The sequence below is a fragment of the Trachurus trachurus genome (genome assembly GCF_905171665.1).
Source record: "Trachurus trachurus genome assembly, chromosome: 3".
NCBI classification, from domain to species: Eukaryota; Metazoa; Chordata; class Actinopteri; order Carangiformes; family Carangidae; genus Trachurus; species Trachurus trachurus.
This window is the reverse complement of record NC_139893.1, coordinates 24,981,787-24,999,544: the sequence shown is the minus strand read 5'-3', so window position 1 is coordinate 24,999,544 and position 17,758 is coordinate 24,981,787. Positions and strand designations below refer to the sequence as shown.

The following is a 17,758-nucleotide window of genomic DNA, read 5'->3' as shown; positions in this document are numbered from 1 at the left end:
TTGGTGATTAAAGGACTAAAGTTTGATGCTGAACACACAACGTTTTGTCCTAGACCGGGAAGTCATCAGCTGTTATATGCTCCATATGATACGTTCTACTATAATATCAATTGTTTTGTAGAATTTCTCGTATGGTTTCACTAAACATTTACCACATCATTTTTTGTATGTTATGAGACATGTCAGTCGCTATAAACCTTCATGCTGGGCACATGATGTGTTGAAATATTTCACTTTCTTGCAACTCAGAGCCTCCTCTTTGTCTGAGTGCTGAGTTTTTAGGAGCAGCTGTTTCAAGGGTAAAGTGGTCTGCCAGGTCCACATTCTTGAGAAACATATTTCCATGGTCACATTTTGTTATTCAATAAATGACTTGAAGTATGGCATAACTTTGAAAAACGTATCATACCACAAGGTTCTCAGAGTCCAGCCTTGTGCCTTCAAATCACTTGCTTTATCCAACCACTGTAAAACCGAATTATACTCAATAAAAGGGGTCTCTTTTCGGCAGCAGGTCTTAGCAGCGCCTGTTGCTTGACAAGAGCTTTGACCATCGTTGTGTTAACAAATCGCAGAGGATATTATACGTCCTGTGAGCATCACTACGCCTTCAGGGCAGATTGGAGGCTACAGCAACACAGCGAGGCTAACTGGTTAGCATGCTAATTTGAGTAGAAGTAGAAGAAAGGACATGATAGGTACAGTACAAGAGGCAACATTAATGCTGCTCTCCACCGCTGGAGACCAGTCATGGCAACTAAAGGAATGCGCTTTGATTTGATATTGAGCTTGTTTAAAATGGTTCCTTTAATATGCCTGGCTCTCGAAGTAGAGAACAATCATGTTTCACCCAGGCCTATTTTAAGGGCTATTGTGGTTTATTTGTGGATGTTTGACTCACATCTCGCTGGTTCCCCCATTGCAATTGCAATTTACAACATTATATAGCCTCACTAATCTTCAACATGAACGTCACAAAGTCTTAGCCTTTAACAAAGACCATTTTCTTTGGGGGAAATGTTGATGTGTCATAAAGAGGGCCATGTACAAATAATAAAATGAATGGCTGTTGTGTCTGTGTCATGTCCAGGCATTGTTTGTACCGAATCATTGTTACTCTGTCATGAAGATTCTTAAACAATAAATTTTGCCCTTCTGTATAGGATATACAGTATAACGCTAAGACTAACCAATCCCTGAGCAGAGGGCTGGTGTAAGTCCAAAGCATAATATGCTACCAGACAGTGAGGAAACTTGGTGAATTATTTATACATAAATGTTTTGGTTACATGTGAAGGAAGACTTGCGCGTTCTGCATCTTTATTCACCACTTGCTTTTATAGTCACATAGAACCACTTACAGCCTTCCTGTCAAGAAACAGATAAATGGCAAGTGGATCAATGTTGATCAAATACCAATAAGAATGCATGGCAATAGCTTCCACATTTCAGGCAGAGCCATGTAGTAATACTACACTTGGCAGGTAAGTCACAAGGTGTCCATCGACCAGAGAGACATTTAACTTCTAAATTGAACTTTACAAAGCTCATCAGTGTGACAAAGCAAACATGAAACGAAAAGTTAACCTTTTAAAACTGATGACAGGCAGAAACCTGGTTCCATGTGGCAAAATGCAAATGAGAGCCAAACAATGTAGGAAATGGCAAAGCAAGCCCGTGCTCATCAACTGATAGCCGATGGAATCCAGTTATAAGCTCAAGTCTTCTCTCTGCTCGCTAACACGGCTGCCACTATCAGCTGACAGTGAATGTCATTGCTGGTGAACAGAGGAAATTGTGCCTTGAAGTTTTTGGTAATTGAATTTGTAAAAGTCACCGTATTACCCTATAATGCGATATGCAGATTCAGAAAGGATTGCAGTTTACAAAAGGCTTAAACCACTATAAAATTGCCTCCACCACCTCTGCCTGCTTACCACACACAGACACACAAAAACAGGCACAGTGCATCATTAACCCAGTTTCCCTTTTCTTGTTGCTTCCGGCATTGCTGTTCTTGCCTCAGAGGAAGTTGAGATGTGTGACTGTAAGCCTTGGATGGTATTTTCTCACAGAGACACTGGGAGTGCTGCTCACACTTTGTCTGATTATTCTAATGTCTCCATGACATGACCTGTGAGGATTTAAATATCCTTGACAAAGCCTCTCTCACACACTAACAAAAAGGCTGTAGAGGCATTCTCATCCACAGAGCAGTGGATACAGTGAAGGACGTAAAACTGTACAATTCACACACCATGTGAAACATATTTTCAAGACTCTCCGAGGCACACTTGACAAACTGCGGTGCTTTTACATTTATGTGCTGTGCATAAATATGGCAGGGTGAAAAATAACTGAGGAAACATAAACAATCTCTGTGGATATTTCAACATTTCTGTTAAAATCCTGATGCAGTGTGGTCCAAAAATCAGAGACCACTTTCAAGTAAGGAGGAGCACAATCATAACACGGCCCTGAGCAACCTGAACTTCTAAGGTATTTCTTCTGAAACTCGAAGCAGTGAGATAAAAAATAAATCATACTTCACTAGTATGTTGGGGAAGCATGGGTCTCAAGTAAGTATTTAATCAATGTGAGTATATTGTCTATACACAGACAGCTATCCTTACATTTTGTCTTGGACCATCAGCATATGTTGGAGAATAAGGGTAAGAACAAATTGGTCAATTTGGTTTAATCTTTAGACAAATTGTATTCTACAGTAGAGATGCTCTCATACCATTTCTTCTGCCTGAACTATATATTAATATATACATTTACCATCCAGGACCAGTACCATAAGGGCTTGGAAAAGCTGCACTGGTTACAACTCTGTCAAATGTAATATGTCTCAATACTTAATAGGTCCAGGTCTGGATAGAGCTGGACCCAAACTGCTGGACAACATTAGGCTATTTGCCAGAAATCAATTCATCCTCCCTGCTCTATAGTAGTGGTTGCCAATGGCTACACAGCGCAACTTCGTGTGAAGGTCGCTTGTGAAAAGTGTTAAAGAATCAATCTCTGGGAAAACTGCAATTTTATCTGGTTGTGAAACTTTATCAATGGATCGATTTGCATACTTGCCAGTTATCATCAAGTTGTCCTGTGTTTTTGGCAGAATCCCAGGGAGTTTAAATCTTACAGAATCAGAACATCTCTACTCTTTTGCTGAGTCCCAAGAACGTGACGGTAAAATAAATAATGTCGGTGCTTTGTTAAATCAATAAAATTAAAAATAATTTAAAATACATGTCAGACCTTTTTGGTTGTCGATGACAAAGTTGCCCTCCTCGTTTCCTGTGGTGATCTTATATGTGATCGCATCCCCATCAGGGTCCTTCGCCAATACTGTGGCAACAAGTGTGTTTGGGCCGGCATCCTCTGAGACGAAGGTCCGATATCTGACGAAAAAAAATACAAAAATACACTAAATAGGAGGTGAAAATGAGACACATTCAACGTGTTTCAAATCAATATCATGTCATTCATGTTCGATCACTGGTTCAGTAACTCAGAACAAATATGTTCATAAGGTAACATGCTGCAATGCCCACATAAAAATACCAACCAATATGAATAAGTGTGTCACAAGAAAATCTATTCACAGACCAATTAAATGCATCTGTACCTTCCCTCACTATATTTCATAACCACATTACTGTCATTTTTGTTCTAGTTAATCAGGGGATCTTTGAATTTCAAATTCAACTAGGGCAGGAAAACATGAGCAAGGCTTGATAGACAAGTGGAGGAAAAAAAACTGTTGTTAAATGCAACAGCTGGGAAGTGGCAAGCTTCAAAGACCTTGTGGATCAATCTCACTGCATGTGCCAATCAACACCCTGGATGATCAAAATTCTAACTTTGGCCATGTAAGCCTGAGATTTTCTTCATTCACACTGTGATCAAAGGCCTACAACGGCAGCCACAACAGACCCAAGTGACTTCCCCCAAAAGTAGGTGGTTCTCACTTGTGATCCTGCAGTATCTGCACAACACATTTAAAATATAGTGAACAAACTACATGCACCAGAGACATACCCTATTTTAAGTGTAGGGATTTACCGAATCCAGGATTCAGTTTCGGATTTGGCCGAATTATGAGCTTTTTGATAGTACGTCAAACGGACCGAGCCCTACGCTTGCCCCACACATTAACATAATGAAACTGCCAATGATTACAGGAAGGTTTAAGAATGCTATTTTGCTGGGGCGGTGTTTATCTCAGTTGGTAGAGCACCCGCCCCATGTGTTGAGGCTGCGCTCCTCGCTGCGGGTGGCCGTGGTTCGAATCCTGCATCGAGTGGCCCTTTCCTGCATGTCATTCCCCCTCTCTCTGCCTCCCCATTTCCCGTCTCTCTCTCAACTGTGCTTTCAATTAAAGGCCAAAAAGCCCCCAAAAATATACTTTAAAAAAAAAGAACGCTATTTTGCCCTCCCTGAACAACAAAGTTCAAAGCACTCTCAGCACAATATAAACTCTGCTAGCTTGATGCTAACATATAATCGAAAACACCATAAATGGGCTAACAGAAATTAACATCACCCTTGCGGTAATTTTAAACCATTAAACAGCTGTTATTTTAACATAAACATGTAAACATGGCATAAGTAACACATACAATAATACTTACAGTTTTTTTTTCTCTGCTCTGTGGAAATAATTTCACATTTTGTTCTATTTTGTTTTGAATGAAAAAAAAAACAACTAAAGCCTGTATCCTGAATGACTTGAAGTTTAAATGTTCGGTAATATTCTCTGAGTGTGAACTTTCTGTTCAGATGCAAAATAGTGGCTAAAGTTAGGCTATTGCCCATTGCTTTTTTACAGTTGAAAACTGAAAACAGTGGATTTGGTATTCAGCAGAACCCAAAAAATCAGGATTTATCCCTAGTTAAGTGTCACATGATGACCTGTTATACTAAGAAATCTATATTTTGGGGCTCAGGGGCTCATCAGCTGTTAACCAGCAACCCTAAGGAGCAGGACACACACATACAGACAGACACGCACCAACAAGCCAGGATTCCAAACTTCAAATAGTAACTTTCAAATACAATTATCCCCCCATATGCACATGTCATGTGAAATACAGAGGGAAAAAAAACAAACAGAAAGTTTTCCATCAGCACAGACCTCTGATCCCCCACACCACACCGCCCACCTTCACACCTTCTGATACAATATGTGCAATCTAACAACTCTTGAAGTGACAGAGGGAAATGTGTGGCAGAATGGGATTGGTGTAAACTAACTCCCTATTTCTATCCTACGGTAAAATGACATACCGTACAGTATGTGGGGCTAAAATTGGTCCCAATATATCTCATTCTTTCTTGCTGATCTGTATCAGGATAGCTGAACCTCAAAGGTGTGTATGTTGACTACTGGCTCCTTAACCAGTAGACGAGAAATGATTGCATCTTCAAGGGAGTGTAGGAAAAAAAAGGTCTTTATCTTCAGGCCTCATCACCTTGACACTGCAAACTGACCCTTTTTCAACTAACTCATCTAACTGTACTTGATTATCATAATCAAGTGATGATGAAATGCATTAATACAAGTGAATTGAGCAAATATTATTCCACAAGTGAATTATGAATATTAAGGTAAAGATGTGTGATGAATTATGGACATCTGATTTTCTGCTGGGGGAATTTTACGTATATATCTATAACCTATTCAAGTTAATTGATTCACTTGCCTTGACATGTATTTTTCAACATGCCAAACTGAGCTATCTCAGTGTAGCACTATAACCCAAGCTTTCAACTCTCTTCTGGCCCTTACACTCACTATCTCTTTCTCTTTCTCTCTCTCTCTCTCTCTCTCTCTCTCTCTCTCTCTCTCTCTCTCTCTCTCTCTCTCTCTCTCTCTCTCTCTCTCTCTCTCTCTCTCTCTCTCTCTCTCTCTCACACACACACACACACACACACACACACACGGTTCACACGTGTTCCTTTGTGTCAGAGCCATTTCTGCTGCCATATTGGGGATACCTGATATCATCGAATAATGCAACCATCTCTCCAAGTCATTACTTCAACAGCAAGAAAAGCTTTGCCGACAGTACGACATTTATATTCATGATATACTGTAACAGCAAATCTCGAACAGAGCTCATCCTAATTAAACCTTAATAATCAACACATTTGAAGCAAAGATTCAAAGATGAGTTGAACTTGAATATTAAAGCATTTGGGGGTTTTACAAAGTTGACATCTTAATGAACTCAGTGATGATTAAAACAGTACAATACAATGAATATTAGACAAGTCCATATTGCTAGTATAAAACTGTTTCAAGTTAAGTTTTCATGGTTTGACAGAAACAGTACAGACACAGATCTACTGTGGTCTTGAGAGCTCACTTCAACATGCAACTAGACAAAAGCAAATCCATAAATATTTAGCACAGTCAATTATGGTTCACTGGGGAGCCTGTTGAGACACATTTGATCTTCAATGCTTTCAATCTCTTAATATATATTTTTTGAAAGTCTGGTTACAGGTACCCCAACTTCAAACTCATTCAAATAAGCTTGTGTTTGTGAGTGTATTGCTAAACATCAACACAAACAAAATGCAAGGTACAATTAAGAAAATGAAATGATTATGACTATGTTTGTGAAGGTGAGAAACCTTGCAATAAAGTATTAAAAAAAAAAAAAAATGATGCTAAACATCCAGTATGTCTTTTGGAATTTCGAGAGTAGGCCTAGCCTAAAATTCTATTGAGGCTCTGAGCCTGTTGATCGCCAACTAGTAGTGAAATTATCATAGAACCAATGATTTTGGTTGGATTTTTATAATTTTTTCACTGGAATGAGTATACTGTTTGCTGAAAATGATGGCATATTGACTGATGTCATAACCTGGACCCATAGTTGATTGCCAATGAAGTAAAGATGAAAATATTGGAAAAAAGTGAGAAAACGCCTACATTTTTTCCATAAAATTGATACAAAATCATGTAGAAATGTGTTTTAAGAGTTATTTTTTCAGTGGATGTTGTCACCACATGTGTTCTGTGTATCTGAAATGCATTTATTGACAGCCTACCCAGCCCACTGAGGATTTGAAGAAAAAACAATTTCCTGTCGAAAAATAAAGGGTGCATACAGTGAAATGGCCACAATTTCTTTTTGCAATATTTCCGGCAGAGCAGACCCCTCAATTATTGTTCCTTAGTGTCAAAGTTAACAGAAAAAACACAAATAAAAAGTATAACAGACGATGTCAGGTTCAACCCATTTTTGAGCCTGTGGCTCCCCGACTATAAGTCACAAATCACTAAACAACAAATGTGTCCCAACCAGGTTCACCCCTCATTGTCATTTTGTTTCATGGCTCTTTATTAGTAATATTACTAAGATAGGTGTTGATTTATGGACCTAATATACAGACATGCAGATGACAACAAAAACAACAGCTATGATGTATATGGTACGAGTCTGCAGTATACTACTGTACATACATGTGTTTTTCGATGTACTTGTAGGAAGCATGTAATAACTAATTTGTATAGTTCTAATAAAGTGAAAGAAATATGACAATAATGTAAACACCTTTATGGTGAGGTGTTTGAATATTTCAGATCACAACTAGTATATAGTATGATTAAACTTGGGTGAACTGGTGCTTAAAGTTGGTAAGTTGACGAAAGGAAAGTAAAGTCTGCGATTTGGTCGGAAATTTCAAGACGATACAATGTCAGGTCCCTCTGCGTGTGTACAAGCTGTGATTGGCTGCTACTTCTGCCCCCTCTACCTGACTGGTGGAACCTCACCGGGCGCAGTGGATTTCGGCAAATATGATTACAAGCTGTAGGTGGAGCAAGAGGAGTTGGATTTGGTCCTAAATTACCCATTTCATGTTCTACTATCAGAATATAGTGACAGTTCCAGCAAATATGACTGAATAATAATTGTTACCAACTGAAGCTAAAAGAAATTGTTGGCTTTTACACTCCAACAGACTCCTCTACCAACCACAAGTGCCTTTGTGTGAGTGTAAAAAAAAAAAGGTCTGCTGCTCATTCTTCTGTGCTTTATCAATGCCTCATTGCCTCATGTGCACCTCTAAAATGCAGACAGAGTAACTGTCACAGCCTGGCATAAACATATATTTGTCACTCTCCCCTGGCGACGAGGGCTGATTCATTTTTCAGTGGAAACAAGGGGCTCTCATTAGGCATTGAATGCTGCGATCATGTTCTGTCATTGCCGTCTTCGTGCCTCGGCAACTACTAGGTCTGCCTGGGATGATCAGTGATGTGCCACTTGTTTTGAGTGTTGTTGCAGGATTTGAGTAATTTCAGCTCACAGTGAGCGAGCCGCATACATCCCAGATCGATAAACCAGTCAGGTAAGGGAAGATGCTGTGCTGTGGTTCTTTATTATGCAGTTTCTCTATGGCTACATGGGGTGCATTGATTGTCTAAGGAAGCTATCAGAAAGTTTCATTAGGTAATTGCTTGCATTTATCTCACCTGAAAGACAGAGAGAACCAAGCCTCACTGTGCATTTTTGCCCACAATTTGCAAAATTACAGATGCTGTCTGTGCAATTTTTGCATGACTCTTTTACATGGGCTGCTAAGCTTCTTTTGTCCTCGCTCCCCAAACTGAGTCTACTTTTGAATTACAGATGTGGACAGAGTCATCATTATAGATTCAAACAGAGCCGGCTTACAATTAGGCTTATGATTACAAGCAGCCCAAAATGGCAACAGCGGCTGTTATTGGAATGTGTCGGTCTGCACGGCATCAGGTTAGTGGTAAACTGAAAAGTTCCACCATCTGCAGTGCTGATGAAAGAGTTACATTAGTAAGTTATTAAAAAGACAGATAATCAACCAAACAATTACAACAGGCTCATTTAAGTTATAAATCAAGCAGAAATGTGTTTTCAGGATCCAGTTTCTTGACAACTTCCCTAACCCATTTCTAATGCTGCAAATTGAATATCTCAGATTTTTTTTACTCTTGAGGGGGGGGGGGGGGGGGGGGATTTTGTGGTCTGTGAAATTCTGATAAGCATTTTAGGGAAGAAATCTAAAGTTTAATTACTAATGGGAACTATTGATTTTGTGATTTCAATTGTATTCTTGACCTTGGAAATGCCTCAGACAACAATCTCTGTGCAGTGGTTCTTCTGGAGCCTTTGATCATATCACACCATCGTCCTCAGACACTGGCGACGCGGGAAGCTGTCTGCTTGGAAAGATTGCGTCCCACAATCAAAAGCTCCAGAACAGCTGCTAAAGGGACCCCATGGTGAGACTGCTTTGTCAAAAACAATTCTTAGTTGCAGTCCTGATACACCATACTTACACAGCCGCCGTATGTGCACATACTAACTGTTCCACATCCATGTTGTTTCAGGGTCCACAAGACATACACATGTCTTCATCAGTTTTTGCCCCAGAATATTTTATCTAATATGTATGATCATGCTTTTATGCAGCTTGAATCCTGACTTCACATAATATTTGGAACAAATTGGATAACACAAGTTTCCAATTGAGTATCTATGCCCAAGTATTAACCCAAATAAATAAATAAATATGCAGCACAGTGGTGCAGTGGTTAGCACCGTCACCTTACACCCTCAAGAAGCGTCTGGGATCAGCTGAGACTACTGTATGTGCTGTCTGCATGCTCCCTGTGTGCCTGCGTGGGATTTCTCGTGGTGCTCTGGAGTCCTCCCACAGTTCATAGAACAGCTGGTTTAGGTCAGTTGCTGACTCCAAATTGTCTGTAGGTGTGAATGTCAGTGTGAATGATCCATCCACAAATCTATTCATTTTCTTCCACTTTCCTACTGGGTTGTGCGGCATCAGGTCAGGAAAAGTCAACCAGACTCCAACTCCTCCTGGGTGATCCCGAGCTGTTCCCAGGCCAGATGAGATGCATTATCTCTCCAGTTGTTCTGGGTCCATGCAAAGGGCAGTTGATCAAGGCTGGACGACCACCAGAGGGAGGAAGCATCCTGACCAGATGACCTAACCACCTCAACTGTCTCCATTCAACATGAAGGATATAGGGGCTCTGCTGCGAACTCACACCTTCTCATTCTTTCTCTTAGGCTAAGCCCTACCAGAGGAAGAGGAAACACAGTCCAGCCACTTGTATTCATTATCTCATCATTTTTGTCATGACATGGAGCACATAACCACAGGTGAGAGGTAGAGCACAGACTGACTTGTAAATGGAAAACTCTGGCTGCCAGCTCTGCTCCATTTTCACCACAGCAGCCCAGTTGATCTCCTGCTGCATCTTATCCTCACTCAGGAACAAGACCCTGAGATATTTAAACTCCCTCACTTGGGGAAGGAACTCCATCCCAACATGGTGGACTACCCAATAGTTCTGTATCTTAAATGCCAGCACTGTGATAGACTGGGGACCTTTCCAGGCAGCACCTTGGACTCTCCATCAGGCCAATACATATGGTATAGCCAAATGATGGAGGGATGGACGAGTGAAAGATGTGTTGATTTACTGTATGTCTCTGTTCAAAATCTGGAGTTGACCAAAAAAACAACCTGCTGAAGAAGACAGCTGCATAACTACTGTTTAGACCCTGTGTACTTTACTGACTGCCCTTTATGCCAGCTGGCATGCCTTCTCATAAGGACGGTGGTCATATCTTCCTGTTGTCTCAGATTAAGAAGGTGTTGGTTTGATATTGTTTTGGGCCAGAGCATTCTCCGGATTTTCCGCAGGCTCTTGGTGTGAAAGTTCTGACTCCTGTGTACACTGACCATTAAATTTAAATTATTAACCCGAGCATAATGTAAATTTTATAAGCAGGTATCAAGGAGATAATGGTTCACTGCAATGGCAAAAAATTCAAGGGAGTTTTTTTAGGTTAATCCTACTTGACGCTATACTCAACCTAACTTCAACAAATACGTCTCTCTATTGCTTTCAAGCACACAGGACTGCCTGTGTGAGTGTCTGAGAGAGAGAGAGAGAGAGAGAGAGAGTGAGAGAGAGAGAGACATCGGGGCGGATCTGTGAAAAGAAGCATAAAGCCCACCACTAATGCAACTGTGAGATGCCTTCTGCAATCACATTTGGCCTCGACCATAATTCTAATTTGGCCAGATCAATGCTGCAATCAATTGAAAAAAAGCTTTAGACATACACCACCACACATTAATTACTTTATGTCATATCTGTTTGACTTTTTAGTTTTAGTTTTTCTCCATTCTGTTGATCCAGGATGACAAAGTGATGTGTCTCCAAGTCAGATGTCAGCTGTGAAAATTAATTACTGAATTTAATTATCAAGCCTATTTAGTTTATCCAGATAAGGCAGAGATGGAGAATTGAGGAAGGGCAATGGTGTGTGTCTGCCTGCGTTGAGGAGTTGGGGATTTAGACCGGTGGCCGATCCAATCATCTAATTTCATGAAATGTGCTTCTGTGAATATTCCAATGTCATGTCTGCCCTGTCCTGGTCTGTGTACTTCAGTGTTTAAATCAATCGATCGATCGATCGATCCATCAATCAATCGATCCATCAATCAATCCATCAATCAATCGATCCATCAATCAATCAATCAATCAATCAATCAATCAATCAATCAATCTATCTATCTATCTATCTATCTATCTATCTATCTATCTATCTATCTATCTATCTATCTATCTATCTATCTATCTATCTATCTATCTATCTATCCATCTATCCATCTATCCATCCATCCATCCATCCATCCATCCAATTTATTTTCACCATAATTCCACATAATGTGGCTTAAAGACATGAATAGGGACAGGGTTTCCCCCTGTGTATTAAAAGCCTGTGTCTTACTTGCCCCCCCTGCCAAGCTAAGCATTGTTTATTTGTATTTATTTTTAATCAGTTTTAGTACTCCATCAACACGTAGGCTACTGTAATCAGGTGTCTTTTTCATCACCTGACAATTGACAATGTCACAACTTCATCGCGCATAACGGGACATGTCACGGACATCGTGCTCATCAGACCACTGCTTCACCAGCTGACCGAGAGCAACGCACCGAGTCCACGTCGACCTTGTTGCCGTTACTAACATGAGCCGAACTGCGGGCCCAAGAGGCTCAGCTGTAGCGGCTAGTTGTTAGCTGTTAGCACGTCATCCCCTGCAGAGCTCCGGACTTCTGTGAGCCAAGGGGCTTTCACCAGATGTGAAAATGGCCCAGTGATTCATTTTTCAGCTCGTACGGTTCGCATTTACACATGTTTGTTTTCACTCTGGTCCAGACATAGAGTATCTATGGTAGATCCGTGAGTGTCACGTTTCCATGACGACTGATCGGACAAAAGACGCGTGGTACGTCACGTTCACGTGACTCCAGATTGTAAAAATCTCTGAGGAAAAAAATAAAAATCTCTGAGAAACAATGCTGCATTTTGACAATGGAGACACCAGGCAGTTGTTTTTTAGTTTTTAGTGCAGACAGTTGATATTATTTATTTAAATAGTATTTTTATTATTTATTTTTTTGGTTGTTTGAACAGCATTTCAAGAGTGCAATCTGTGAGACTCTGCTATAGCTGGTGTTTAAATATGTTACATACAGTACATGTCTTATAATAACACATGACATGATCATGATAATATTTTTCAAATTTCCAGTCAACTTCTAACATTGATCTTTAGGCCTTTTGGAATTACTCCTTCTAAATTACTACTCCATTAATTAATCTGTTACCTATAGAGCCCTGACATCAGTCAACGGTCTGGGTCAGGCCCCTGTCACAGAAAAACACGCTTGGGCACTGGTGGGCCGCTGGTGCCACCTTACCACTGGAGGGATATAATGTAAGTAGTTCAGAACACTTCACTTAAGACTCAAGGGAACTTTACATGTGATGAATTCTCCAGGACCATAATGCTACCAATACAATAAGCGGACATTAATCACAGTGCCACTGGTGTTAAAAAAGAGAGTGCTGGCAAACTTTAGATACGTTTTGAAGTCATTATTGATGACCTGTGGAGACAGTGTCAGTGTTCTTAAGCTGATGCAGGGGACACACCACACAAGCCTTTCACCCTCTCATCATCGCTCACATAATTTTTGTCTTTAGCTTACACTTAAACCAGCACTAAGTAACTTTTCAACATTCATAAAATATTTTCATAACTTTTGTGATGATACATCGACTTACAGCACGTTGAATGACACCTCTGTCATGGCCCGAGGGGGTCTGTATCGCTTTCTCTGGCACTAAGCAGCTGTGAGATGGATGGTAGTAACCTGGCTCTCACTTAAGTTTCACTTTCACGAGTCACGATGAGGAGGGAGCAGGCAATGCGGCACGTTCCCGACGGATTGTGTGTTTACCGTGAAATGATCCGCTGGTAACAGAAACTTAGTTTGGACGTCTTCTGTGTAATTTCCATGCACCAGGAGATCAGAATGTTTACGGCGCTAGTCGCTAGTGCTCATGGGAGATGGAGTCTCCCTTCAGGCAAAACACTGCTTTGGTCCACTGGCGCCGCCAAACTCAACCAAAAATGAAAGTTCTTTAGTATTGCTTTAAGTAAAAAACTGAATAGTACTCATCTGCTCTAACTGGGCTGAAAATGACTATATTGACCTAACGCTATTGACTACTGGCTACCTCTGTATCAGGGCTGATGTAACACTGGTCCCTGGGTTACTGTATCAGATTTCAGGGTGAAGTTAGGAGCTGTGTTTTTCTCTGTATTGACTTGCCCAAAGTTTATTTGCCAGACTCATTGATTTGTCCTCATAAAAAAAAATCATTGAGTTGCTTCTTCAAGCAATTATGTTTTTTAAAGTCAACATCTGACTAAGGTTATGTTATAAAGAGCCAATCGTTTGGTTTTAAATTCCCTCCCTAAAATACTTAAAAGGTAGAGTCTGGAGGTCTTTGCTCAAAAATAAACGCTAGACTCACACAAATGAAGTCCATCTGAATCGTCACCTTCTAATCCTGTGTGGTGGTGACTGTGTCTGCAGAGCCCCTCCCCCCACCTGTATTTTGGTCTTATGCTTTGTTTTGTTGAGCACGGCTTCTGGGTGGAGAGTCGTGTTTTCTCTCCAGCCAATGACAGAGCTCAGGTGAAATTTTGTGAAGCAGAGTAGGAGGGCTGCTAGCCCCACTAGCTGTTCCGGATGCTAGCGAGTGCTAGCGACAGATGCTATCCGCCACCGCTAACACCTGCTAGCTCGACTCTAACTTCTGCTAGCAGTGGCGGCTACTATTCGCCGTTAACAATCGCCGCTAGCACCCGCCGCTAGCACCCGCTTCTCAGCTCACCACAACGGCCCTCCTACTCGTTGGAGCATAATTCTTGAGGCTCCCGTTGTTGGTGATAAAGACAACATTTCCAACCAGCTTTGGGAGCGAAGCTGAATTAACAAAAAAAAGCTGAAATGATCTGCTGCAGTTAATGAATGTTTGTACTGCCCTCGCAGTGCGTGTGGCTATGCAAAGCTAGACAGTCAGTTAACGAAACGGATAGAAGCTCCCCAAAAAACCACAAGGCTTGATCTTTTCTTGTCCTTTAATGGAGTCCACTATTTCTCCTCCTCCAACTTCGTAAAACTGAAATTATCACAAATAGAAACACAATTTACTTACAGTAACATTGTATGAATACATTCCAATTAGCATCCATAGGTTAGCAAAATGAAGAGTTAGCATGTAAGCTACTGACAGCTAGCAAAGTATAGGCTATTCAGCTTAAACATAACTAATCATGTCTTAACCACAAAAATACACAATCATGTAACACTATTCACATACTATACTCACAGATATATATTCTCCAAGGCAAAAGCGTCCAACAATATTATTTGGCCGTCTGTTTAGCTGTCTGTGCTCATCTTTTCACCTTTTGCATGAGAACTAGCATGTAACAGAAAAACACAGCATAGCTGGACTTGACGAGCCGAGCGCTCACTCTGACGCGGTTTCTCTGAACCAACGAGAAGACCACTCACTCTGACGTGGTTTCTTGAACCAAAACACATACACCTTTTTTAGACCTGCTTAATTATCAAATTATGAACTTTAACTCAACATTTTAACGTTTTAACCCTCAAAGACAGTACACTCCCCGCTTGATATGATTACATTATTATATCACTCCAGATACACACGAATTTAAAGGGGAATGTCTTCTGGAAACAATACACATTAAGTCTCTGAAAGAAGGACTACGATCTCTGAGACCGGCCTTAAGAACACCTTATCTGTCCCATCCTTCACAATCCGCACCTCTACTTTGCGGACTCTGTTGTCACTGCTTGGGAAAGTCTTAACAACCATTCCCATTGGCCACTCATTCCTGTGGGCTTGGCTGTCTTTCAGCAAGACGACATCTCCTTCTTTGACATTCGGTTTGTCTTTTGTCCACTTCCTGCGGCTCTGTAGCGTAGACAGATACTCTCCCTTCCATCTCTTCCAAAACGTGTCAGCAAGACACTGGACTTGCTTCCATTGCTTGCCATACAACTGAGCTGAGTCAAAGTTTCCACAAGGGGCTGTAACTGCGCTCATCTTTTGAGTAAGGAGCATCGCTGGGGTGAGCACCATAGGCATATCTGGGTCGGTGGATATGGTCACGAGAGGTCTCGCGTTCATGATTGCCATGACTTCCGCCATGAAAGTGCTTAGGACTTCGTGTGTGAGGCGTGTCGGTCCCGACTGAAGTAACATTGCATCCAGGATGCGCCTGGCAACTCCGATGAGCCTTTCCCAGGAGCCGCCCATGTGGGAAGCGTGAGGGGGATTAAACACCCAGGAGCAGCCTTTCTCCTGGAGGTACTTCCTGACTGTTGTGTCTTCTGTGTTCATATTCAATTCTTTACAAGCTCCCACAAAATTGGTTCCTCTGTCAGACCGCAGAAGTTTGGCTGGACCACGAACCGCAAAAAACCTCCGGAGAGCGTTGATAAAGCTGTCTGTTGACATGGTTTCTATCAGCTCGATATGCACTGCTCTAGTTGACATGCACGTAAACAACACAGCCCAGCGTTTGCTGTCTGCATATCCTCCTCTTGTCCGACGTGTCATGACAGACCACGGCCCAAAGACATCGAGGCCGACGGTGGTAAACGGAGGCTCAGGAGTGAGTCGGTCGGCCGGAAGGTCAGCCATCTTCTGCTCCTCCAACCTTCCTCGCAGTCGGCGGCAGGTAACACACTTGTGAATGACAGAAGACACCAGACGCTTGCTCCCAATTATCCAGTATCCAGCTGATCTGATGGCTCCTTCTGTAATGTGTCGCCCTTGGTGAGCTACTTGTTCGTGAAAGTGTCTCACAAGTAGTGTAGCAATGTGATGTGTGTGTGGGATGATCAGTGGGTGTTTTTCTTCTCTTGTCAGATCAGCACAAGAAAGACGACCTCCGACACGAAGCAGACCATCTTCATCCACAATCGGATTGAGCTTTTTGAGTGTGCTTTGCTTGGGAAAGGTTTGTCCACCTTCAAAACATTTAAATTCCTCCTTAAAGGAACTGTGTTGCACAGCGCGGATGATCACAGCTTTGGCTTTCCCAAGCTCACATATGCTGGATGCATCTCCAAAACACTTCCAACCTTTCTTTTCAGCCTTGTCTGACTTTCCTTTGAAGGATGCCGCAACGTGAATGAGTTTGGCTATGGTGTGATAGAGTGTTCTCCAGCTTGAACATCGCTCGAAGTGTTGGGAGCCCAACTGAGACTCTAATGCCTTGGTTGCCAGGGTAGTAGCCTCCGGACGAATCTCATCATCTGCTTCAGGCTCAATAAGGGCGAAGATATTTGATCCGGATATCTCCGCTGCGTTGTCCTGATAGAGAAAAGCTGGACCTGACAACCAGCTGCTGTGTTGGAGTTGGCATGCTGGCATAAACCTGGTCGCATAATCAGCGGGATTTAGATCCGTCGGCACATAGTACCACTGGTTGGGGTGTGTAGATCGTCTGATCCGAGTTACCCGGTTGGAAACATAGAGGTAAAACCTTCTTGTAGAGTTATTAATGTAGCCAAGGACTATCTTACTGTCGGTGAAGAACTTCACGGTGGCTATCTCGATGTCCATCTCATCGCTGATCAACTCGTATAGCTCAACAGCCAGTACCGCTGCACAGAGCTCCAAACGCGGGATGGTGTGAGCAGGGCGAGGAGCTAATTTTGACTTCCCCATGACAAATCCGACATGATACTGTCCCTCAGTGTCTGCAGCTCTCAGGTAGGCCACTGCTCCTATCGCCACTGTGGAAGCATCTGAGAAGATACACAGTTCTTTTGTCTGTGTGGAGGACAGTGAAACTGGTATGTAGCACCTCTTTATATGCAAGTCTTCCAGAGCCTTTAAAGAGTCTCTCCATGAGTTCCATTCTGCCTCCTTTTGTGGAAGGAGAGGAGCATCCCACTCACTCTGTTCAGATGACAACTCCCGCAGAAGTGCTTTCCCTTGCATTGTAATAGGAGCAACAAAGCCCAAAGGGTCGTACAAACTGTTAACTGTTGACAACACACCTCTCCGTGTGTACGGCTTTTCTTCAGAGGACACCAGGTAAGTAAAGCTGTCTGTTTCCAAATTCCAGGAGAGACCCAGACTCCTCTGAAGGGGGAGAGGATCCACTCCGAGGTCCAGATCCTTCAGATCTTTGGCACGGTCCTCTACTGGAAACGCTTCCATTACCTGACTACTGTTTGATGCCACTTTGTGTAGTCGCAGGTTGGATTCTGCCAACATTTCTCTGGTTCGTGAGAGAAGATCTATTGCCT

At 41.9% G+C, this 17,758-nt stretch overlaps 1 protein-coding gene across 1 annotated transcript in view; it reads right to left on the bottom strand.

Annotated features, from left to right (window-relative positions):
- LOC311006298 (neural-cadherin) overlaps nucleotides 1-17,758 on the bottom strand; it is a gene marked incomplete at its 5' end in the record, with an annotated part of 358,210 nt that overhangs the window by 224,263 nt on the left and 116,189 nt on the right. Inside the window, one exon of the mRNA XM_083999073.1 lies at nucleotides 3,265-3,407. Within this exon, the coding sequence (XP_083855199.1) occupies nucleotides 3,265-3,407 (143 nt within the window). The remainder of the gene's footprint in view (nucleotides 1-3,264; nucleotides 3,408-17,758) is intronic.